Source organism: Haliaeetus albicilla, chromosome 3 (genome assembly GCF_947461875.1).
Source record: "Haliaeetus albicilla chromosome 3, bHalAlb1.1, whole genome shotgun sequence".
Taxonomy (NCBI): Eukaryota; Metazoa; Chordata; class Aves; order Accipitriformes; family Accipitridae; genus Haliaeetus; species Haliaeetus albicilla.
In genome coordinates, this window is record NC_091485.1 from 34,105,352 (window position 1) to 34,131,619 (window position 26,268).

Consider the following 26,268-nt stretch of genomic DNA (forward strand, 5'->3'; position numbering starts at 1 on the left):
TCTCTCTCCCTTGCAACAGTGGTCAAATTTTAGTTACAAATGATGAAAATCCAGACTGCGTAAGAAAAATTTTCCCAATTTGGTTTTTTACTTGATGACAAAGTACCCTAAGCTTCCTCAGAGACTTGCACCGCACAAGACTACCAATGAGATTAAGTCATGTTCTCTCATCTTTTTTTTCAGTTCTAAAAATGAATCACAAGAATATTAACTGCTTAATGTTGCACGTGCCTGGAGCCAAGCTCCTATCTATACAACAAGACTGTTTTCACATGCCAATCCAACATCATCTTTGATTTATTGATGGTTACATCTTTTTTACTATCAGGAGCTCCAAAACACAGAAAAGATAGCCAAATTATTTTGCTAGTATAAAGGAAATACAATAGATTTTAGAATGACACCAGAACTCTAACATTTACAAGTGTTTTCAATAACAAAAACACTCCATGAAATTCCAAGTTCATCAGTTACTGCACATGTTATTACAAAAACCCAACTTGTTCTCTGATCTACAGCCTTAACACTGATGTTATACAGCTTGACTAATAATCTTAAGTGCATCAATTTCCATTAAGAGGAGTGTTTGTTTTCTTTTCCTCTTCTCATGTCCAGATTTTTTAGTGTAGTCTCTAATGACAGAAGTACTCCCCCCCCCCCCCCCAAAAAACCCACCATGCATTTGCTTTATATAGAATTTTAACACTATTTTGAGACTTGGTATATATTTTAGTACTGATAATCAACATTTCTCAAGCTATTGCATTTCCTACAGAACATCAAGTCAAAGCTTTATTAATTTGTCTGGAGACATATAGGGACTACTTGCTTTTCTTGGGAAGTGACAACACTCATAACCCACTAAAAGAAGTTAACAATTTTCCTAGGCTAATTATAACATGGAATGAATGTCCTTTAATAACATTCTTTATTATGAGAATAAATACATAAAACAAATGCAATATATTAGCCACATTTCCTCATATACATTCAGAATATAACAGGAAGCTAATAGGCATAATCATCAGAACTAGTTGAACAAACAAATTTTTACTACGCCAACAACACTGGAAGAAAGCTGGAAAGTTTATGCACTAGTAGCAGGCAAAGAACATGTGATTTCAGTGTTCCCTTGACATTAATTTAAAGACAAACATACTGTAATTATAAGCATAAACTGACAGAAATGTTTAGCTCCGTGCGGTGGCCGTTTGAGGTTGTTCTGACTGCAACTGCTTTCCAAGGTATTCCCTGAAATACAAAAAAAAATTAGATTGAGAAACATTCTGGAGAGTGGGGAGTAGGATAGTGATGGGGAGTATGAAGTAGAGAAAGAGGAAAAAGCCTTAAGTTTAGAATTATTCATTCAAATAATGCCTACTGTTACCAGTCAACAGGAGCTACTAGGAGAGTAACTAAGCTGTAGGTATGCGTCATCTATCCCTCTGAAAATAAGGTACAAACCAAACATCGACAAAGTTGTCTGGAAAAAGAAAAAGCCCAGTGATAATATTTAGAAGTCCTGGGAACTGTTAAAGAACACCCACAATGCCCACAGATTTTGCTTGCTGAATATACTATCAGAAGTTATGGCAAGGTATTTAAAAGGATGTCTTCCCATAACCCAGCTGCATGAACACAAGTAATACCGACAGACATACTGGCAACTTAACCCATAGGCTAGCAAAATAGACACTGACTGAAGAACTGTATGTTCAAGTTGGAAGAAAGAAAAGATATCCAAGCCAGGCCCACTGTATACCAACACTTTAAAGAAAGTGTTTTCCTCACTGTATTTTGAAGTGCACTAAGTCACTTATTTCATAAGCATCCTCAACACTAGAACAAACACCCCCCACATTCTTAGCATTTGCCTTAAACAACAATATCTAAATTCTATGGAAAAATACTGCACAATTCTTCTGAATGTTCCCATCTTTCACTGTCTCCTGTGGAAACAGTTCAACACTTCAAAGAACCACAAAGCCGAAAGAGATCTTTAGTAACATCTGGGTTGTTCCTTGTTAAAGAAAATGAACTTCAATAATTGTACCACTGTATCAGCTGAAAGAGAGGTTTCAGGATCTGTGAAACATAGGTGTTCTTTTTCCATTGCTGATCATACACTTAGCACCACAGTTTTTCCTCACTACACAGGTATTTCAACCTACACAAGTTAAACATTAGCAGCAGTTCAGAGAAAAGATGTTCAGAATGAACCAACCTAACTCAAGAGGATGCACTTTTGCTCTATTAAAAAAAAAAAGAAAAAAAAAAAAAGATCAGTTCTTATTGCACATTCCAAAGACTAGTTTTCAGTTTAGTGTCCTGTTGAACAGCTATTCCCTATACATTACAACTCCTATCGCACAATGAAGTTTAGCATCACAACTGTACCACCCAACAGTACTTTTCTCAGTTTTAAAGTATCTAGAAAAGCAAAATTCCTATGAAGTATGTTAACTTCAAATTCCACTAGCAAAGAAAATAACACATAATTTGTATGCTGAGCTGTACGTTATGATTTAGCACCTTCCTTCACAGCTTTCTCAGGTGTGACCGTAGGATCACAGTATTTTAATGCTTGGGCTGCACTCAATAGGTATGACTCTTGATCATAAAAGGTAAGTTACCACCCTCAAAGTAGAGACTCCCGATGGCAAAGGAGGAAATGAGCTGCTCTTGCAGTTTTGCAGGACCCAAAATTGTACCATCAAAATAAACAAAATTTGACAGCCATCCAAAAAGATACATCTAGCAACTATGGAAGGGCTTCCAAACTCACCAAACCTCCTTCTGCTCCCCCAGTGTTTTTTTTGCTTTGTTTCATGCCTACATGCATGTGCTGATTCTAGTATTTCTTGTCTTGACATCCAGCCTTGAAAGCAACTGACACTTGCTGCATACGTGGCTCTGCTCACAGCATCACAACCCTGCAAAGTTATTTATTCTTAAAGCAAACATGAACCATTTTGAATGTGAAATTCCTATGCAATTACTTAGAAGTAGGAAAAATCAATCAAGCTAACAATCTGTGAGAGTACAACTATTGCATATCTTACACTGGTTCAGATGCATGCTCAAGGCTTACTAAAATCCAACCATAGTGCAGTGTATTCAGCAAAAATCTCTGAGAAGGCAGAGCAGTAGCATATTTTGTAGGCACTTAGTGCCTTAACAGACATATATAACTTCTAAGGACATATGGTAGATAGTACAGCACCTTCCCTATAAAACCTTTTATTTTGGTCATTCATTTGCAACATTTGTGAGGTTTAAGCCCAGGGACAAGGAAAAGCTCTTATCCCCTTTCCCCATACAGATTGAGTACCTGCAGTTACTGCTTTACACTGCCATGCTGCAAACCCAGGTGAAAACCCCATACTGTCCCTACCACATCACTTCTTTAGCCACCACCAAGGGCCACTGAAATGGCAAAAGCCTTGTCCCACCTGCTGTTACAAGTACCAGTTAATTTTCTGTTTTGTTATCGTTTCCAATTGAGTTCATTGGTTAACCTAGGACAAGCTCTTGCATGGTCTATGCCAGATGATGACAGGGATTGGTACTAGACCAATAGGAGGAATTTAAACAGCTTCTCAACGTGAAGCTTTCATGTGCAGCCTTAGGAGAGCAGACTGATGAAGTTATTCTGCCAGGCCTTTGGTCACTTCTCCCTCCCACCTTCCACTAAAATTCAAGTTACTGAGAGTAGCTTCAGTAAGACCTTGTTCTCTGTCTGTTAAAATACATACTAAAAGGACAAGAAGATTCAAGCTGGTTTGGTTTTTTGTTTTTTTTTGTTTGTTTGTTTGTTTTTTACATACTGGCATTTCATCACAACAGGAGGTTAAGTAGCACTGTAAGCTTCAATCTTCACATAGGTGTCCATCACCATGCCATTACAAATTAAGTGTCTAAGATTTTTTTATTTATCCTGCACTGTTACTTAGTTAAATCTTAAAATAAACTGGGATTTTTCAATTACTGTTTACACCACAAAATTAAAATTACCTTTAAGAATGCAAGCATTCAACACATTGCACTATAACAGCATGTACAGTGAAAGAAGGATAGATCTTGTCACCAAGATAACAAATGACTTCACAAAATATTCAAAACAGCATCTGACAGATTAGAGATGCACACTACAATGGAAAGTAATGAGGTATTAGACTTGATTTTTAAAATTACAAGCTATGAACCCACGAATTGGACCACTCCACCCTATTTTAATCTGATTTTGTTAGTCCTTCCTTCATAACTTCAGAAAAAGAGCACCTTTACCATAACAAAAGCATTGTGGTCAGTCTTTTGCAAGCACATCAAGTTTCTAGATGGTTAAACTCAGAAGCAAAAGTATATGACATATGAGTGTGGCCACTACTGGCAGAGATTTACATGTGCCTAATTAGCTCACACTATACACCAAGACAAAACATATCCTGCTAACATTTGACATAAGTGAGCTTTGGGGCCTACATACCCATTGTCTTTCAATACACAATCTTACCCGTAATACCATCTCTCCCTTCTAACCAGGCCAAGCAGACCTGCAGAGTGTCGCTCAATATGCAAGAGCATCTCTTTTCTACAAGATGTACAAAATTCAAGTACAAAATTGTGGAAAAGAGCAAAATACTGTCCTGGCCACCAACAAATTCAGTCACCAATTCATTCCACTGGAAAGCTGCCTTTTACCTTGAGCAGGCATTGTGTTATTGCCTACAATACTTCAAAAGCCAGTCAGAAGTAATAAACATTTTCTCAATACAAATACACCCGCTGTCCAGCCATTACATAAGTCTCATTTTTCTTTTAAATCGTTTAAGAGGATGAAGAGAAATGAAATTCTATGTACCAGTAGTCCAATAATATTGAGTATGTTTACATATAATGCTTTACTCCTTAACAAGAAGGCAATTTGGTCTCCAGCATTAATCATCAAGATGCAAAGTTCATTGAGCAAAGGCCCAAGTGCCTTGGAAGTTCACATTTGCAAGTTTAGTTCTTGGAAACAAAAAGTTCCACTTTGACCGTTTTCCTCACACTGGGACAGAAAGGCCTTCAAAACCATCCTTATTACAAAGCAGATGAAGCTGGTTCAGACAAGCTTACATTTACAGTTAACTGCATTCAAACATGAAACAATTGATTCAGTATAAATTTACAAGAACACAAAATTATTACCTCTGTACTGCAGAACAGCATCAAAACATGCAAGTGTAGTACATCACTTTTGAGAGTAACTACAAAATCCTCCATTTCTCAACTAAAGCTCAGATCAACAAAACTTGAAACACCACATTATCTCACTTCCTTGGTCATTCAAAAGTCTGACAGTGAGGCATAAGTAATGTCCATTTGCAAATTAATCTTCATTTGTATTAGAATAACCAAGTGAGATAGATCCCTTCCACATTAGCAATTTCCCCTTTCTCAGGCCTATCTTTGAACACGTTTTCTGCAGTACCCAAAGTGCTTTTTCCAAAAAGAAAAGGAAACTTATGCAACTTCAACATGAATTTGTTGCATCTCAAATCCTTATTCCAATTTGTTGCTTCATTCCATTTAATTTAATTGGTTTTGTTGGCATATGAGAGACACTGACACCCTCAACCTGAGATATACTGAAGTGCCATGGTAATTGCAACAAATGCTTAAAGGTCATTTAGGAAAAGGCACAAGGAACTGATCCAACCCGTAAGCCACCTAATTCAGTGAGTAAGGAATAAGGAGATAATTGCAAAATGGCACAAGAATCTAACCTGAAAATTTTATACTGATACTCAGATTGGGCAAAGGACCATTGTCAACAACAATCAACCTATGATAAATGGGGAAGTTTCAAGGTACATACAACGGATTTCCAGAGGCCATAAAAGGAACAAGCCTTGCAATTTAAGTAGTACAACCTTTAGTGTTATAGTCCAAATTCCAGTGCAGTTAGATTTACCTGTCCTTTAAAGAAAACTGAAAATTCTTTTTAGCAGGCAAGGGAAGAAAGGTAGATAAAGCACAGAAGAAAGGAAGGGTGAAATTTTCACATTCTCTCTTTTCTAACGACATTTAAAGTCTTGCTTCCAATTTATTAAAGAACCAGGTTATCCAAAAAATATTTGATGATCTTGAACATCTGTAACGTCTAGCTTGTTTTAGCAGACTGAGGTTCCTAAGAGGCAGAATGCCTTCCTTTGACAAAGAACAATATAAAAATATTTATTTTATTTTTCTCTATCTAAACATAAACCTAAAGTCCCATGCTTTTGAAAGTGAAATTGAAAAGCTAGTTCTAAAGAAATTCTTCCCCTTATGAAAGAGTACAGATGTGCAATAAAGCTACAGTAAAGTCTGCCACAGGACTCAAGCCACTCAAAAGACATTGCCAACATACACTGTTACAGACAAATCATAAAAATATGACAAATAGTTAAACAAGTTCACAGGACAGGCAGGAGATGGATTAGTTTGAACAGACAGAACAGTTTTGCCATTTTTATGTTGCATTTCCACTATGGTTCTGATAACCTGGATTTGCTGAAAGAGACAGACCAGTTCTAGTAATTTATTGTGGCTTCACAAATAAGTATTCAAGTTACACAGCCAATGTATTCCCAGCTCTAAGCAGGCTAAACTGTCCCTTGAAAGCACTGGTCTTGTTACACTACAAAAACAACTCCACAGATGCAACAATCCCTGGAACCTTCTGAGCAGCAGACATGAAGTGGCAATACCAGGACAAGGTTGCAACCACCTCTCAAGTCCCCATCTAATCCAGTGGGGGACAAAGCTGGCACAGCCACCCTTGAACCCATTCCAGCCATGTACACCTGCCTTGCTCACAGGGAACACATCCAGGCATTCTGGTAAGATGGTATTTTTTGTTGATTTAACTCAAGTGAATTGTTTTCTGCTAATAAGGTTCCTTGAACCTGGTTATTGCAGTGTCACATTAACACTAGTGGTGGCCAGGAGAAAGGCAGGTGGAGCTGGAGAGGGGCCACCACAGATGCATTTGCCTTGCCACAGAGCCACAGCCATGGAAGTCAGCAAAGAAAATAAAGAAACCAGGCTCAAATCAAACCTGGAGCTATGTTAATATTTGGTTCCTGAAATACAATATTAACATGTCATACTGCTGGATCAGAAATTACGCCACTGCATATTTTTATATATTATTTTATACGTAAAATATATACTAGATATATTTTTAAATATACAATATATACTTTATACATTACATGCACTGCTCTTCACAGAAGTAAATAGAGATAGTACATCTATGAAAGTAGTAAACTAAAAAACAAAGAGACATCTCCCTGAAGAGCTTCGTTGGGAAGATTGCCCAAGCTGGACTGCCACCACACAGGAAAATTGCAGTTCTCTTCTGTCACTTGTTTGCTGAATAAAATTTTCTTCCTTGGCTCAGTGGATTAATGCAATACAAAATATTTTGAGAAAAAAAAAGGTGTTAAAAATAATAAAACATTTGTCTATTATACCAATGCAGACTATAAGTAGTGCTGAAAGTAAGCCAGCACAAACAAGCAACAAAAACAAAGAAGAAACAAATGTACGCAACAGAATCAAAGCCACTTTGACCAGTTTGGGCCTCATCATCAAATTGAAGTTTTTATAAATTATCTTATTTCCAGTGGAACCACAGTGATTTTCACTATGTATAGGTCAAGGACATACATGTGGCCTTGGATCTTAAGAGAGAGGAGATATTGCAAAAATCTCTGCAGTGCTCAATATATCGTGTAACAAATTCCATTTAATGCAAACAAGTAGAACAAAAGCAAACTGTTAAGACAAACAGCACCTAGGACATTTTTTCACCTTAGTTATTCACAATAAAGAGATGTTCAACATTCTGATGTGCACACTAAAACTAAACAGCCTGAATGGTTGAACAGAGGGATTATAAACATTACATGAAAGTTCTTTTTTTTCAAATGGACCCTGTCTTCGGCTGAATGCAATAATGATCTGTAGACTGTCTCTTAATATCTCCCGATTACTGAAAACATTATTCATAGCATGGTTTATAGCCCTCCCTACAATGTGAAACACAAAATTAATGTGTGTCTTCAGACCGAGACACTGCAAGACCCTCCTTTTTACTCAGCAGCTTCCCTTCAGAAAGGTTTTGTCCATTTTTTGGAAGAGTAATTCTAGACTTTCAGTTCATAACTTTACATACGAGCTATAAAGAAACAGCAGATCAATGAGCTCCTATTACAAGGCTATTACTCAAACATTTTATTAGATTTTAAAAGAAAAAAACCTATGAAATTCAATTCAATATATGCCTTCCTATTTTCAGGTATAAGCCATTTTTCACTTATAAGATGTGCTAAGAGCTAACACTTACATAGAGCCATTCTGTGAATTAAAAAGGACCAACTTGACTAAACCATGCAACTTTATGTGACAGTGGTTTTATATTTAATCAGAGTATTTTGTTGCCACAATGAACCATAAGCAAAATGCTTTCAACGGTTAGGAGCTTTAAGTTGGCACAGAATATTTCAAAATGACTGACACTGATCAGGTTTAACTGAATCTTCCTATCACAAAATCAAATCCTTAAAGTAACACTAATCAGAAGTGAAACTATCAAAAAGTTACTTCTTTGGTGACATGTTTTTCACCATAGCGCATGAAAATGAACAATTTCTTTGAAAAAAGAAAATGCAAACTGAGCAGGATGTTGGATATATGCAAAATATTTGCTCCACGTGTTTTACAAAGAGTGCAGATCTCATAAGGGAAAACATGATCACAGTGTGAAATCCTGGAAAGCATATGCACAATACAAACCACAGTCCCTACCTGTATGGAATGAAGCTTTACAAAAATAGATATTTATGTTCAAATAAAAAGATGGAGCACTCATACTAGATATCAAGTGTGCCTATAACTAATTGGATTTTTGCCTAACTTGTCTCATTCTAGCTAGGAACGGTCCTCTCAAAAAAAAAATTAATTTTTATCAGGGACACAATCTCTCTCCTCAAAAGCGAGCATGGTACAGAAGGTATCTTAGGAGATACATGGACTTTACAGAACAAAGTTTATACCAAATAATAGTGGCAAATGCTGAATATTCAGTGCTAACTCTATAGAACAACAACTTCTAAATACAGCATACTGCAAATCCTAGGCAGTTTCAGATTTTAATGTCTCTCTGCATAACTAGTCATTTTAAAAGATGGTAAGCAAGTAATTTTGTCTGGGATGTGCACTCTGAAAATCATATATGAATCTGTTGTATATTCAAAGCTTATCTGAATTTGTTGCTTCATTGAGTATGCCATTTATTAATTTTACTTCCAACACCATACTTGAACATGCATCAACGATGCATCCTAACTCCCACCGTTTAGCATCCGCCAACATACTCATACTCTCCATGTCAGTATCAATTCATTGACTAGCAGTTTATTCTAAAAGTCTGGCTGTTTAAAGGAAGTTTATAGCTCAGAGCCTGCCCGGGTGAAAGGACCCTGGGGAGATGAGGCATGAGACCTGAGCCCAGAGGTAAGAGATGCAATCCCTCCCTAACAGCAGCTCACTACTACAGCATAAGCAGAAAGGTGGGGCAACACACTCCAGTAGTTTAGTCAATGGGAGCAACTGCCAAAAGATGCTATGAGTTCTGCCATTACCCTGATTCAGCCAGAGGAAAAATAAACAAGCTTGCAATCAGATCCACTATGGTTTCAGTAGCACTTGCATGAATGCTGAAGAACATTTGAGCTACAGAAGCTAAGCCACTGCATTTTACTTTATGTTTGCATGAACAAAGAGCACACATGATCCATCTCTGCACATGTCTGCTAAACTGGATATTGTAACAATTCTCTTTTATCTCTGACCTCTGGCCCCCAACTCCCAAGAGCACTGCTACTGACGGAGCACGAAAAAAAGTAATGTGCTGCACTTATCTACATGAGTCATGAGCAAACTTTCCTGGGCCTAACCTGGCTAGAAGACAAGCAAGTGGTGGAAACTAATGCACTATGCTCTAGATGACCAGTAGGATCATAAATAAATTACACATTAAATGCAGAACATCTAGAATTCACCTAGCTCTTCATCTATCTCTTACTTTAGTAAAGTAATAGAAGGCTGGAATTAACCCCTTTAGAATGAAGCCAGGAGACTATAGGTTCACAAATCTTAAAGACAGAAGATTACTCCCACTGCTCAACTTCAGGCACTGAAGCTCCTCTGCACTGCCCTGAAAAACAGCCTGCTTCTCTCTGTTGTTCACAGAAGGAATCTGGGGTTCTAACTGTGGGTGCTTTGAGTCACAACATTCCATCCCAGAAGTTCAGTAAAATGCTGTGCTGTGAAGCACATGAAAGGCACGTACTTCATCTGTACAGATTAGTATATTGGGTTTCTTTAAAGTGATATATGTAAGTGCTGTCCATTTAGAACTTAATGATTTGATTCTTCTAAAGTCTGCATCATTAAAAACTTTGCTCCAACCAGCACTAGGTTCCCAAAATCAGTTTCTAATACTAAAATCGCCAAGTTGGGTATTGCCTCTGAACACCAGCAAAGCCAAGGAATAAGGAGATGATGTCTCTTGTACATAGTTAAAGCACAAATTGAACAGGACACACAAAAAATCTGCATCATCATTGCCATGCCAAACTCCCCCATCTGCCAATAATAGGTTTTTACAATCAGCATGGGGTGCCACAACTAACACAGTTAGTTCACATGAGATTAAAACACAGGATTAATCACCATTTAAAGACACTAAGTGATGCTAAAAAGGTACCTTTGCTCTCTGCTTCATCAAGTGCATAACTTAACATGCAAATGTAACTGGAATATTTCACCTGAACTTACCTCATCTGAAAAGCTGACAGCAGTTACTGCTTTTGCCAACCTAGCTTCACCATTTAACAGAATGCCTGACAGTCTGATTTCCCCCCATTTATCCATGACTTAAGAAAACCCCTAAGGAAAAGCCAGTTGAGCAGCCTGTAATGAACTATTCAAATTACTTAGGAGTTAATTGTCTCCAAGTCGAGTTATTAGCAGTCTAATGTTACAGTTGCTGAATGCCACTTCAGCTGCCCCATGACACTCCCTCGATTCAGGTACCAGAAGTTTTCCGTACTCTGCTGCTCCGGGCACAGCACTTGCACCAAGCCTCAGCCTGGCAGAGCAAGCCTTTATTTTCTAATCCTTCTCTCAGTTAGCCTCCAGATCTAGGAAGAGCCTGACTACTTCTGTCTTGATGTGTCAAAGATAGTAATGCAGAGTTGTTCCATGCCAATTGAATTCAAGGAAAAACCCAATTGCTTTGAGTGAAATAACTGGAATTCCAAAACACATGAAAGCAAGGGGAAAAAATGCTTATTTCTTCCCTAACTCTGAAGATCAAGGTAAGCAAAACCTTGAAGTTGCTGAGAAATCTGTCTTATAACAAAGCAAAGCTAAATAAGCACTTGAACTGCACTGTGCAGCAGTCAGGGGACTCTGCTCTCTTCTCCCCACACAAGCTATGAAACAGAAGAGCTCCTGACACACATCAAAAGCCAGATCTATACAAAGACAGATCTAGCTTCCCACACACACATGATGTGTCATCTCCTTAGCTTAAGCTATCTGATGTCCACTCCAGGGGGAACACTGCTTTGGCAAATACGAGCCAAGGACAATGTGTCCCAGAGGCTTGTTCCAAGAGATGACAATATGAATCTGAAAATGGCACTAACTTAAACAGATCCTCTTCATTCACACCTCTGAAGATCTTAAACTAGATGTAATTGCAATCTCAGTCTCAAGTCTAAAGGTTCACAAACTGTGAAAAACAGGCACAGAAATGTTCATGACATTAAAAAATAAAACAAACCTGGAACACCAGAGGTGATGTTTTTGAAATTAGTATCCTTAGGTTGAAAATGAGAAAAAGCCAGATTAGGCATCCAGGAAAGCTTTTACCAGCAGTGAGGTTTGTGCTGGAGAAAGACCAGAGTTTTATATTTTTATTACCAGATTTTCAAGACATCAGAACACACATGAAATAAGAGCTGGCCCCTCTGCAGAAGGTAAATTGAGTAACTAAGCCTTCCACATGGTAATCTCTATTTAGCTATAGCCAGTTTATAATACTCAGAATGCTTCAAATATATCAGAATAGCATAGTGAGAAAAGAAGGCTATCACCAAGCTGAGAAGCACGGTGGAGTGTAATATACAATAATGACCCAAAATTAGGTTGCACATGACCACACATTTGGTCTCCATCTCCACACACTCAGAAATTCAATGTTATTTACCGAAGTCCTCCTTACAGGTGGAAAATATTAACTCTGGATTTGTCATAGTAGGTTTTTAAATGTGTGTTTCTCTGCTATAGAAGGTTCCCACAGTATGAGATAGGGAGGAAGCAGGATAAAATTAATATAACAACATGGACGAGAGTTAAAACCCACATTCTTCAGAAGAAAAGGGGGAAAACTAGCTTTGTTTTACAGAAGATACACTGCAGAGAAGGGACAGGAGCTTTTTGTCAGCCTTGCTAGCCTGTCTTCTACAGCAAGTAGGTGACTTAACCTGTCAGAATGTGCTTGATAAACCTTGTTCCTCTACCACTTTCACGTCATCACTACTCAGCCTTTTAAAAAGATCACATTGTGTTAGAAGCAAGAAAACTAACAGAAGTTATAGGTACTTCCAAGCACCAAGCTTTTGAGAAATAAAAGGTTGTTTAAGTTCAAAATTAAATTAGTTGTTTGTATCTCAACATCTATGTTCTAATGTACTCAGATGTACTGTTGCATTTTATCTTTCTCCAAGGCAAATTGCAAATATGAGCTTTGGTGAAATCTTAATTAATAATCAGATTAAGAATTCCTAATTAGTATTTTTAACTCCCCATGCTTTATGCCTAGCATACCTAATTAGTTTGGCAAGTTATATAAAGTTGTTATATGAACACTGAAGTTTTTTCAAAACTTCAGCCCTTCAGTGCTTCACTATAAAGGTCCTATGCTCTGTTGGAAAGGCAGCATCAGCCACCAGCAAGTTCTGTGGCAGAACATGCCAAGACTTCAGGGTTTTTGGAGCTTCGTTGGAGAACTAGTCACCAAACAATGAAAGAAAAACCTCATTTCAAATGCTGTTCTCAGCAATTAATGAAAGAGATACCAGCGAGTGATTTTCAACTTCATCTAACCAACCAGCCCATAAGCTTCTGCTACTCCAGGAGCTCAAGAAAAGTTGTACTTGCCATTTTAAGGGGTGCAACAGAAGAATAACAGTGTAGAGTAGGGGAAAGGACTACAGCAAAGAACAGCAATGCAAAAGAATGGTCAGGCATGCATTCTGCAAAGCAACTGCCAATTAAGTACATGAACAAGTACAAGCCTAGTTCAAGTAAGTTAAAATATACTGTTCAAGTGAATTACTCATGTGACATTCAGTCATGCCAGGTGAAGCTACTGAATTCAACTGCAACCAAAATACACAGGAAAACTAGCTAAGATCATACACATTAGCATCATATTGCTCTATCATTTAACAACTGCAGTCTTACCACATAAAAATGTTATTCCCCCCTTAAAGAAATCTGTCCTGAGTCCTCTCTCCACACACAATATTTCTTACTGTTAGTAGTATGTTAAATAATCTTCACATACCAGTTGTGAACCATCAGCTTCTGCACAGCCAATAGTGCATTATAACGAACTTGTTGGTCTTCATGATGCATGTGGTTCATTACCAGCTGTTTACCACCAAGTTGTTCAATCACTCTGAAAGAGAGGAATAGAGCAGGTTTTTTGACATTACTTCAGCTTCTGAGTATCTATCCTATCCAACTACTTCATGTTCAAGGCATTAAGAGGTTAAGTTTAAGTCACATAGTATTTATTTTAATAAAAGTATTTATTTCTTAACATATACTTCTTATTTGACATGTTACAAATGCAGATCTCATACTATCTCCTAGGGTTATTTTTTTTTCCCCAAAGAATTCACAGTATCAGGAAGTATTCATACTGGACTCCTATTTGCTACCTACTGCCCTCTTCCATAAATTTTGCAATAAACAACAACCAAGGAAGGTGCCCTCTTCAGAGAGGGTCATTTACTTTACCCAGCTTGCTAAAGAAAGAACTCAGTATTGGCTTGACTGGGTTGGCAGTGTGCAGCACTATCAATTATTATTTAGGAAGAGGTAGTGCTCTCCCCTCCATAAATTGATGATAACCAAGTCACTCCGTTTTTTTTTTTTTCTTTTCCCAAGATTAAAGCCTCAATCCAGTCCAGCACTGCCTAATCCAGAAAAATTGCTTCTAATCACACCAACACCTATTAAACCACCCACCTGGTACTCTTCATAGTGCTTTTTGCCATTCAAACTGTACTACAGCCACAGCTATTCTTGCACAAGATGCAGAACTGGCTGCTCAGTTACCATTTCCAGAAAAATCGATGTGTTTGAGCTGCATCTTTCACTACAAACTTTGCCACAGTAGTCAGCCATAGCTTTTTTTATAGCTATACCAAATCCCACGTGAAATACTGATGAAACCTTGTATCACGTTTCATGAATATATCATTTCTTTAAAAAAAAAAAAAAAAAAAAAAGAGGAAGGCAACACACTTAAAACCTGAAAAAGTATCACCATCCAGATGACTCTTTACATGCAGCATTTTGGTCTGTCATAACAAAGAAAGTTTGGAAAGAATTTGCAAGGAATAGGAATATATAAACTGGTTACTCACCAACTTGCCTTTTTTTTTTTTTTAAACATCGGTTCACTCACAGGTCACTGAGTAGTTAAACAATACGCTGTGAAGAGGCTGTCATTTGTATTACTCAACATGATGCTATCCTGCCATTCTAAGCTTGCATTAGCTATCTGCTTTTATTACTGTTCTTTTCATGGCCAAATTAATACATTACTGCTGCACAACACAACATGTTTTTGTAAACTGCAGAACAGGTATAAAGACATAGTGTGGAGATGAAAAAGAATTTCCCATTTAATTTTATAACTCAGTCAAAACCATCCGGAAGACCACAGGGAATATAATTTCCCAACAATATTAAAACATTTAAGGATGTTTCACACAACAGGAATGCAATCAGAAGAGTGCAATTGTTTTAAGCTGGAAAATCCTCGCCAAGAATTCAAGAAGTTATTAGTAATGTAACAGATTAAAAAAAAAACCTTTATACCTGCCTTAGGCTGCCTCACTCTTTTAATCATGAGTTAAATATAAAACCACTGCACACAAAGACTATGAAACACAAACAAGAATTTTTTCCTTATTATAGGACTGACTTAAAACACTGAAATTTCAGGAGTTGAAAGGAAGTAGAAAAGGCATTAAACTCAAAAGCTTCCTTACACTAGGAGCACACAAGAATCAAAATGAAAAGTTAAAATCCTATAATCACAAATGGTAAGAATATTTCAGATGACAGTATAACACGGAAATTATGACTGTGAATATGAAGAGTCAAAGAACAGCGTTACCATTTTTGTATAACACTGCCTACTGGTACAAATCACTTCCCAGACAAGTGTTTTAGACCAAAAGGTAAGCAACTGTGAGGAACGTTCACAGTGAATCTTGTTCCTTCAAGTTCCAAACCTGCTCAAAACACTACTTTTAGTTCTGTTTTCCCTCTCCTCAACTTCTGCTTACTTTACAGCAGTAATAGAGCCCAGTGGGCCAGTTATGGTACGTGCACATCTTCTGCAGGGATTGTTCCCCATAAAAACAGTGCACTAAGCCAAAACAATGGCAATTCAAGCAAGTTTCTAGATGCTCAAAAGCCAGACTTTACCATGACACATTTAAAGAGAGAAAGAGGAGACAGAAGATGAAGATAAATGAGAACAGTTTAGACTGTTGTAGCAGAAAATATTAATATAAAATCCACGCTACATATCTAAAAGCAGACCAAGGTGAAAAAGGGAATGCATTTAAGCTGTTCCTGAATCATGAGCTAAAAAAGGGAATGGCTCTAGGTGTCAATCTCTTGCACATGCAAAACATAAAACCCATGTTCACGGCATTCAAGTGATTGAAAGTGTTGAACTTACATAGCAGTAACCCTTGGGGCCACATGGAAGTTGTACTGGAGGCTGACATTTAGCCTGCTTTTATTTTCAGTGACAGGAAACACCAATGCCATACTTTATTTCTGCTGTTACATTGTCAGAAAATGCATGTTGCTGAGCCTCATTAGAAGCCCGCGGTGCTATTGCCTTGAGAACTTGGTCCACAATGTGCAATTTTGAAAGGCAAGTTAAAATTATTTAAGCTGACAACATTAGAGAACAGCCAAGCAAAGATGTACTATTTAGTTTAACAAACTTTTTTTTTTGTCAGACAAAGGGAAAGGTTAGCCAGAACTGTAACCCTAGGTCTCCGCTGTGTGCAGCGGGTAAACTCAAGAAGTTTTAGGTTCTAATTTGCCTCTGCAGCCTTCAAAGGCTGAAGAACGATCCAGTTAAGAGTTGAGGATAAACACTTAAACAAAACAAAAGTATTTAAGACATTTGAATTCTCTTATTCTTCTAAACCAATTAATAGCATCCACTCTCAAAGTGAGTCATGCAATGAGAGTGTGAAATGCCAACCAAGCGTGGGAGCAGTAAACGACTATACATCAAAAACCATCATGGTAAGAAATAGACTATTACGTGGGAACCAACACACAGTCCTTGGGTATTTTAAGCTTTTAGTCCTAAAATTGCTGAAGTCATACTTTGTAGCAGTACACTGGATTGCAAACTAAATTCTTTAAAAGAAAGATTGAGGCATTTTAGTTTGTCCATCAGAACAGAAAGCTAAATAAACCAAGTCTGTAAGCAGAAAACAGCTAAAGTATTAGAATTTGATATAAGAAATGTGGGTTAGAATAGTATCTAGGACACTTCTTATTTGCTGATGACCACTCCTTTTGAAGGTTGATGCACGTCTGAATAGGTTTAACAGCCTGGGAGCTATGCAGAGGTGTGATCCTGCCAGCAGTACATTTTCCCAACTACAGACAGAGAAATACAGGTCCTGTTTATCCACTCATCTGACTTCATAGCTTTGGTCCAGCAACTGCATGGCCATACTAGCCCAAGCATTATGCTACATTTGGGTAGATGTGTGCAAGCTGTTGAAAAAATTATGGCAAACACCTAATAAAATGGTTTCAGACAAAGGGCAGCTCAAAGCAGGAGCAACCAGTATTAGTCCTTCAGCTTTGCCATTTGTAGGCAGCAGTATGAGTTTCCACCTTATTGGAGGATATCTTGCCTCCCTCCAAATACCAGTTGTCTGAAATCTCTTCTGGAAGACACCAGCTAATTAGCAAATACACAGCACTGCTCAGTACAAGTGGTACACACTTGAACACCTCTGACCTTTCTTAATGGACCTAGAAAACTGTTAATTTGTTCCAATAATCTAAAAACATCTTCAGTTCAAGTTGCTTACAGGACTACAAGGGCTGTCTTTCTAGAGCGAACAAATGTTTCTAGCATATATACGGCATGAAGTTTCAGTCTGTTGTTCATGATTCTACTACTGTCAAGATAGTAGTCTGCACAAGAAGTGTTCATGAAATTCCCAACAAGCCTAAAAGACCATTTTCATCTTACCCATTAAACCCTATGCAGAAACCGACCACTTCTTTGCTACAAAAATTAAGTCAGATGTCCCTTTAGGTGACTGATGAGCATGATTCCTGCAAAAACCAAAGGCCCTTTTCTGCTTCAGTGGTGGTCTTACTTTAGAGATACAATTATTCAGCAAATATCTTTGCTCACAGGTTTTTAAAACAAAACAAAGCAAGAAAACATAGCAATGTCTGTCTGTATATTTTGACAGGAATTCAGGTTTACAATAAACATTAACACTTTCATCAAAATGTGTATTTGTGTAGCTAAAAGAAAACACGCTAAAATAGAAGAGCGGTAACTGAATCTGTGCTAACATCACTGAAATTACAATACCAATTGTTTGTGACAAAAATCTTGTCTCAGCAGTCTTAAGTCACAGAATAGACTTAATCATTGTTGAAACAGTCCCTCCCTACTGTAATTCCAATAATTATAGTCCAATAGTCATAACAGAGGGTAAAAATGATAAGTTGATTAAATTCTTGATAGCTCTTCCAACTTCTGGTGCATATCTTCTGCTTTAGTCTAAACAACTTATTCAGGACTTCTTTTGACATAGGTTCCCTTCACCATTAAGAGACACTGAAATATATTAAGTCAAAGATCTACTGTGTTTTTTCTCATCTGATCTAGTTAGTGTTTTCTCACCTTCCCAGTGAATTAAACTTAAGCATAACCTGCAATCCCTATGTAGCATATTTTAATATAAATAAGCAGAAAATCCACAGGCAAAGTAAATACTCTAGTATATTAGCTAGTCTCTGGAGTAACAACATACTGGCATTTTCCTTACCGTTTCCCACGGGGATAGTGTCGTACATATTCTCCCACATCATGAGCAGCTACAGCCAGCACTTGTGGGTCATCAGAAACCTCCAGAAGCTTCGTCAGGATTCTAGGAAAGGATTTGAGACAATCAAGTCCCAGATTTTGGTTTGGGGTTTTTTGGTTGTTTTGGGTTTTCTTCGTTGTTGTTTAAATCACTGATAACTTAAAATAACAAAGCCTGTAACAATAGAAATGCTTTACAAGTCACCCAAACAGCAAAGCTAAAACAGAACTTTTTTCGAATGCGCAGTTGCACTTAAACCAATGGAGATCCCACCTTAATTAACAGAATTATTAAAAGCATTCACTAGAGTGAGTTTAGTGAGCCGCATCTACAAATACCTATAACCAAGGTTTACAAAATATCTCCTTTTTTTACACATTGGCTTCAACATTAACAAGTTTTGAGTTCAAGATAACTGTACTGACCAAACATATAAATATTTATAGATTGGGACAGGGGTGGGACACAAACACAAAGCCTACACAAGGCCAACAGATGCTGCTGCTTCTGTTACACAATAGACCCCAGTCATGCTCACATGCTGTTCCCAGCTCCTGCACTATGGATCCTGCACTATGGATTCAGAAAGCAGTAAGGCCACATTGCTCGTGACAAAGCAAGGGGGATACGACAAGCCTGCTATCTATCAGCCTTTCCCCAACTCCATTCCTCCCCTCACCTTACAACGGCAGCCTGGCTCAATGCAGGAGAGAAGGACAAGGGCAGAATTTTATGCAGAACACTGTTATACAGAGTCATTTAAAAATTAAAAGGCATCCTAGCAGTTGAGAACAAAGCAGCACACCGAGTTCTTTGGTCTGTGCAACTGTGAACTTCTCTTGGTTCAAGACCATCAACTTTATCTCAAAAACATCACTAGTTCAGTCAGCTGCTGTGGTCTAAAAAGCAGTTCTGTCCTAACTCAAAGACTGAGATGATGAAAGCTATACCTTGTAATTGACTCCAATCTTATATATTAGTTATTTTATTAGCATGAACAGACATACAGAGCTGTAAGAATTAGAAAACAGTTCCTCAACTCTTAATATTATCTGCATTTTTTAATGAAGTAGTTTAATCAGTTTTAGTGGAAAACAGCTACCAGTAACACTTTTCTAGCCAGTAATGAGAAGGGGGGGGGGGGGGCTGAAATTACACAGATAAGAAGGTTAGGCACTAATAGTAAGTTTAAAAGGTCAAACATACAGATCACTGGAAAATTAGATTCATCTACATTTAGTGAGATGACAAACATGTTCTAATCACAGAAAGTTAGTAACAAGTTGAAATAGGTAGGTAGGTTAAAAATTCAACTGGAATTAAAAAAAGAACATTCTGTAAAATTAAATTACCACAGCCACTACCTCTCTAGAGCGCAGAAGGTGACAGATGAAGCACTTTTCATTTTAAAAGAACTCCTAATTTGAACAAGAAGTAGGAGCAGAAACTTGAACCATAACACTAATCAGAATTTACTAAATATCCGTACAATATTGTTGAACAAAATATAGCATCACTTGCTTAAGAAGTCAATAATGGTGGAAGGCAGGGAAAAAAAGTAAGCTTAACAGTAAGCTTAGGTATATTAGAGCTAGAAAACAAGTAAGCTGGCAGTTAAGGGGAAATAAAATGATGTGGCTTGAAGCAAAGAAAGGATTGTCTGTCACATGTCTTACAACGCAGAAGAGAAGTTCTGAGGTACAAGAATCTCCCCACCACACTGTGGGAGAGGCAGTTTGTTTTGGGGTTTCTTTTTTTTTTTTTAAAGGAACTATTGTAGATCGCTGTCTTTGTGGCAGCACAAGCACAATAAATTTACCTAACAGTCCCAGAACCAGGAGAGATGAGTACAGTAAAACAGTGTAATTGCTACAGGAAATACTAAGCTTCAACATCAACTTCATGTTGCAGTTGGCAGCATCTCAAATTTTTAAGTCTATAATCCTACATATTTAGCAATATGCCCTCAGGGAGGAATTTATCAGACTTGTTTGGTGAGGTTTCAGGGCAGACTGAAATGCACATAAAGCTCAGGATCAGCTTGCTCTTGCCACGCCTTCTAACATCTCACATGCTCCGCTCGACCTCCTCATTTCTGTTAGGTCTGGCACTTATTAGCCAATACTGAACAGGAAGGACACCACGTGTTATCAGTTAATGACAATGCAGTTAAACAACTAGGAGCTCCTACAAGCTATTTAAGACCTAGACATCTTTTGAGTACATACCTTCATAAGCCAGCAAATAAGTCCTTGACTCCAAAAGGAAATATAAGCTTCAGCTTCACTTCATCTAACAATTTACATACACCAAACACAGTCCCAAGACAAAATAGACAGACTGCAACATAATGCTGCAAGTCAGATTTTCCATGGAACAGTGCCGCAACTTTCAACTCCCAAGTATTCAAGACAGGAGTTCATTACTCAGATCAACAACACACAACACAAAACTAAGACTAAGGTATGGTAAAAATATTTTAATTACCTCAGTATAGCTGTTTTTTCAAGTGAAAGCATGAAAGGAGTCAACGGCACAAATTTGCATGCAAGTTAAGCTACAGGTATTCCTTCTATCATCGTCATCAATATATTTTGATGACTAAAAGCAAATAAACAATTCTGCTTTTGAACAAAATGAACCATAGATGAGTAAGGCCATACATTCTAAAAATAGCAAGATGTTCTGACTTGCTTTCATTCTAGACATTACTTCATGTTGAAATGTAAAACTTGTATTAGATATGGGTTCAGTTAAACACAGAAAGTATTAAAGAATTATGTGACTAAAGACTTGAAAACTTACTTGAGTAGTTCATAATTCTTCTCATTTAGTCTTACAGCATTCTCCCGCCAAAATTTCTCAGACTTGTGTACAGGACTCCACTCCAGTCTTCCTGACTTGAGCTCAGAACTGTACTCATCGAAGGAGCTGCAACACAAAAGACCTAAATGAAATATTGGCTAAGCTTCTATGAACAGAGTTTGAATTGCACGCCCAAGCCTGTCCCTAGCCACACAAAGCTGGAGCACAACTTGCTGTGACACATTTGGAAGTCAGCTCTCTGCTGAGCATAAGAACTGTTCCCTGTCTTGGAGTTCAACACTTTAAAAATAAGGCATGAAAGGCAAGAGAAAAATTTGTTTTCAAACATCCTCCTCCATCCACCCCAAAACTCATTTCCTGAAGGGAAAAAAAAACAACCAAACAAACCAAAAAAACCCCCCAAAAAACCCCAACCAAAACCCAAACAAAACGCAGAGGAAAAACCCAAGCCACACCACCACAACATTTGGGAATTTAACTGGCTGTTTTGCCTGTTATCTAGGTTTTAAACTTCCCCAACCAAGGATCCCAGTACTTGCCTCTCATCCAATTCAACCTTTGACATGAACTACAACGTGCAGTTCAATTTATGCACAAGAGCAAGAACTAGGTAAATACTAGAAAAAACTTGAGTTAATCTGGACAGCAAAATGTATTCTAATTCGGTAGTCTTCGGCATAGACTGGAACTCCTATGAGATCCAACTGAAGTCCTTTATCAATTTATCAGTTACAAAGATCACACATCCAAGAAGTGAAGATTTTCTATTCAGCCTGCAAATACTTAGAATAGGAAACTTATATATACAACCAGCATCTCTGTATGCTCCACCTTACCAACTAGCACTTACGTATCATAATCCTGTACATTATTTAGCCTTAAAAAAGAAAAAAAAAAATTTCAATGTTCATATAATTGCATTTTTTTTAAAGTTCACACTGCAAAGCATACCTAAGGTCCTGCACACTCTCACCAAGCTTGTCCAGTAGAAATTTGATATCTTCACTTATGTCTTCATCATCATATTTCTGCTGATCCAAATTCTCTAGCTGCTTTAAAACTTTACACTGAATCATGGCAAGAGCATATTCTTGGCGAGTTTCTCTCTCAGTAGATTTCTCTAACAAATTCTAGGAAAGTAAAAATTTATTTATTTTGTTTGTTTGAAGAACAGACTACTTCTGGTATTTTTAAGAAATTCTTATTGGCACTTTTTAATTTAGAAAGTGACAGAATTGACCACTTCCCGAAACAATCTCTTCAAAGAAGCAAAGCATGAGTCTACCACACAGTGGCTGCTTTACCCTACATTTAGTAGCATAAATTACATAGAACTGACATTACTACACAGGAGGAGTATTAATATCTGCCACTACAGCAGATGAAGAGGATCTTTTAAAAAAAAAAAAAAAAAAAAAAGGCTCTGTCTTGCAAGGTGGAAGTAATGCAACCATATGTGCTGAAAAGGACAACCACCACTGCATTCAAGTTTAGCTCACTTAGACCTTTTTCCTCCTAGATTGTATGCTACCTTCAAAACCAGAAAGCATTAATTCACCTGCTTTGATAATTTTCCATATCAAATTGGACTGACTACAACGACTATTCAAAGAAAAAGGGCAGGCTTATATCCCAAATTCCAGAGTCTCTGCCATAAACAACTACTTTTATCTGCGATTATCATTTTGGCTTTCTGTGCAGCAATAGTATAAAGCAGAAAAGCCTTAAAATAATAATAATCAAAAGAAACTGATCTAATCCAGACCTTTTTTTTTTAATTTGGGAATATTCCATCTAGACATTTTTAATTCAAACAGAAGCTTGTTGGTAAGACTGGAATTACAAGCACAGAATGTAATAGTCAAGTTCCAATGTCATTTATTCATTACATTTCTACTCAATTTAATCAGCTTCAAATTACGTTGTTCAATCAGAGCTAGCCACCTGCACTTTTTGATAAAGCTGAAAACATGAATTCCGTATAAAAGACAAAGTCCTTAACAGAACATGTGTTCATATAAATAAGCCTTAACATCTACCAGAAATAAGCAATGAAACCATATAGAAGGAATTTGACTGCATCACTCATTTCACAGAACCGTTACACTTAAGGTTTCTAAGATATAAGACATCATATTCGTTATTAAGGCAGAACACTGCAAATGAACCTTAAAACTTGCATACTGAAAGTAAGTCATATTACTGCTTTTAATGGCTACATACAATTAGCTTTAATGAGGAAAAGCAAGTTTCTATTTCGGTAAAAGAACTGAGAAGTAGAAGGCAATTTACAGAAAGTAATGCTAAATCACTTAGTTAGAAGTACTAATGAAAGCGAAAGAACAAATAATGAATTTTAAAAGACAAAATTCAACCACTTCAAGGAGTAGGTATATAAACAGGTAGATAAAGTTTCCAGAGAAATCCTAGCGAAGAGAATTATAGGCAGATATGGAAGCTACTCCAAATTATTACCTATCTCATACCATAGTAGATATTCAAGCTTTTTATAGTGAAATTGAAAGGATATGTTAGGAAAGTACAAACAGGAACATATGACTAAATAGAATGGATCAGTAAACTACTCTGTGATTAAAAAAAAATTAACGTACAAAATGAGTTACAGGTAGGAAACAGACAAAAAAGACAATAAAGATATGAAAAATGAGGAAAAAAACATTTTAATAGGTAAAGAGAGAAAGTAATTGATTTGAAGTAGACAGAAATACCCAATACCTGTTGCTTTATAGACAAAAATTACATTACAATTACATAGTGCACACCATTAACTTGCCAAAGAAGTGAAACAGGTCAAATTTGGAGAAATCGAGTAGTAGAAAAGACATATGCAACCTGTCAAGACTTACGGCATACCTTCAGTAATGCACAGGCAGTAGGGATGACTGGACAAATCATTAAGCCCTGTCCTTTATGCAATTCACTTTTTTTTTTTTTTTCCCATAAACTGATACTGTGGCCTCTCACACAGGAAGAGGGTTATTTTGCCTCTGCTACCTATTTTAATTTTGCTTCAGAACTCACAGCTCTGATGTCTAATTTCTAATGTATTATTTCCTGGCTGCCAGTTTATAAGCTCATTTTCATGCCATGTTGGAGAAAGAAAACAGCTAAATTAATTTCCCTGAAGCCTTTAACAGAACCATCTTATTCTTTCTTAGCCTTTATTTATTAAAAGAACTTGGCTTCGTTTTTGTCTCCTCTTGCAAAACACACTAAATCTAAGAACTAACAATTATTCCTCCTACTTTTTATGATCTCAGAATTGGAAGAAGTTGGATATGAACTGCTGAGCCCCTTGACTTTTTTTTTTTTTCCCAAGCTGTCTTGCTATATGTCCCTGCTTAATCCTAACATTAAGATCCTAAAGAACACTAGAATATCTAGAGGTCTACATAGTAAGAATACCCCCTACTGAATACCTCACACCACTGACCTCCTTCAACACGATAAATACCATATTCTTATGATCTACCTTATTCAGAAATTTTTCAAAGTGGCAGATACTTTTGGCTAGAGAGACCATTTACGTCACAGAGTAAGCACCTTCACACAGCTCATTATTGCTGATCAGCGAGTCAGTAAGCAACAATTCCCCTCTCCCACCCTAATTTGCTTGCAACATCTACTACTGGAACACAATCAACACCCAGGAAAATAGTTTCCAAGATCTACATCTCCTACTCAGGATCCAAGTCCTGTTTTAAAAACAAGAGTAGAAGTGTTTACAGCATTCCTGTATTACATACAAGACACTTGACAAGCACGCGTAAAACTATGTGCACATGCGCAATCAGCATCCATGAACATGAATTGGTACTCTCACAATGAAAGCATCAAGCCTCAGTGCTCAGTTATTCCAAATTATCTTAAATAGGACCAGTGATTTTTCAGGTAACGTGGACACAGTAAGTCAGCTAATCACTCTTACATGGATATTCTCATTCATCTTGACAGTGCCACCAAGAAAAGATTTTTGGACTAGTAGATAAAAATAATTTCTAAGTCAGTCAGTTGGACAAACATATGTGTATTTCTAATTAAAGCTTTGCAAGGCAAAATTTATCAGGTATTAGTAACTACAGTGTTTTACACTAGTACCAGTAGAAAAAAGAATCTTGAACTAAAGAAGGGAAATCACTAGTGCCTGTGTTAACATAGGTGTTTTTAGTCAACCTTATTTTAAGAAGACATTGAATAGCAGACATCTGTTACTTGTAATAGCATGTCTATTACCTGTAACAAAACTCAGTTCACAAAAAAAAAAAAAAAAAAAAAGGAGAATTAAGCTTTCAATACAGTTTACTGAAACAGTCTAGCAGAAACAGCTGTGCATCAGCAACATTGGAGACCTACCCATTTGAGAGAGAAGCACAGTGTGATTGCAGTCAACAGACACTTACCCGAAATGCTGCAAGGATGATTCTAGTTACTTTCTCTTTGACAGATTCCTGAAGAATATCTGACAGCACTGGAACAATATTATACCGACGGAGATATTCACACATTTGAGGACTAAATGCCAGCAGCCACACACAAAAGATCATCTGATACTGGAGCTGGAAACCACATTTGTTGCTCAAGACCCCCATGATACTGAAAAATAGTATACATTTAATTTTTAAATAATGACTGCATGAATTGCATTGCTTCACCCAAAACATTAAAAGAAATGGTTAACAGGAAGTTATTGGAACGAGCTGTTGAGAATGAGTATACAACACACGCTTCACAGTATCCTGCACCAGTATTTATCATTGTTCAAGCAGCTTGTTCAGAAAGCCATCTTTTAAAGACATAGTTATTTCCTCCTTAGCGTTACAGCCATAAAGCAGCTTTTCCCACGTGAACTGATGTGGTACTGTATCCATCTTCAGGTTCACCAAGACTCTTTTTCTACTGGCATGTTTAGAGCATTATTTGT

General features: G+C 37.2%; 1 protein-coding gene across 2 annotated transcripts in view; it reads right to left on the minus strand.

The window, feature by feature from the left end:
• Nucleotides 1-275: 275 nt before the first annotated feature.
• Nucleotides 276-26,268, minus strand: part of ATP6V1H (ATPase H+ transporting V1 subunit H) — a 50,347-nt gene continuing 24,354 nt past the window's right edge. For both annotated transcript variants that reach the window (XM_069779334.1, XM_069779335.1), the window contains exons 9-14: nucleotides 25,748-25,940; nucleotides 22,278-22,456; nucleotides 21,306-21,431; nucleotides 18,462-18,563; nucleotides 13,673-13,786; nucleotides 276-1,251 (exon numbers count right to left, since the gene is read on the minus strand). In XM_069779334.1, coding sequence (XP_069635435.1) covers nucleotides 1,191-1,251; nucleotides 13,673-13,786; nucleotides 18,462-18,563; nucleotides 21,306-21,431; nucleotides 22,278-22,456; nucleotides 25,748-25,940 — 775 coding nt within the window. In that variant the 3' untranslated portion in view covers nucleotides 276-1,190. The remainder of the gene's footprint in view (nucleotides 1,252-13,672; nucleotides 13,787-18,461; nucleotides 18,564-21,305; nucleotides 21,432-22,277; nucleotides 22,457-25,747; nucleotides 25,941-26,268) is intronic.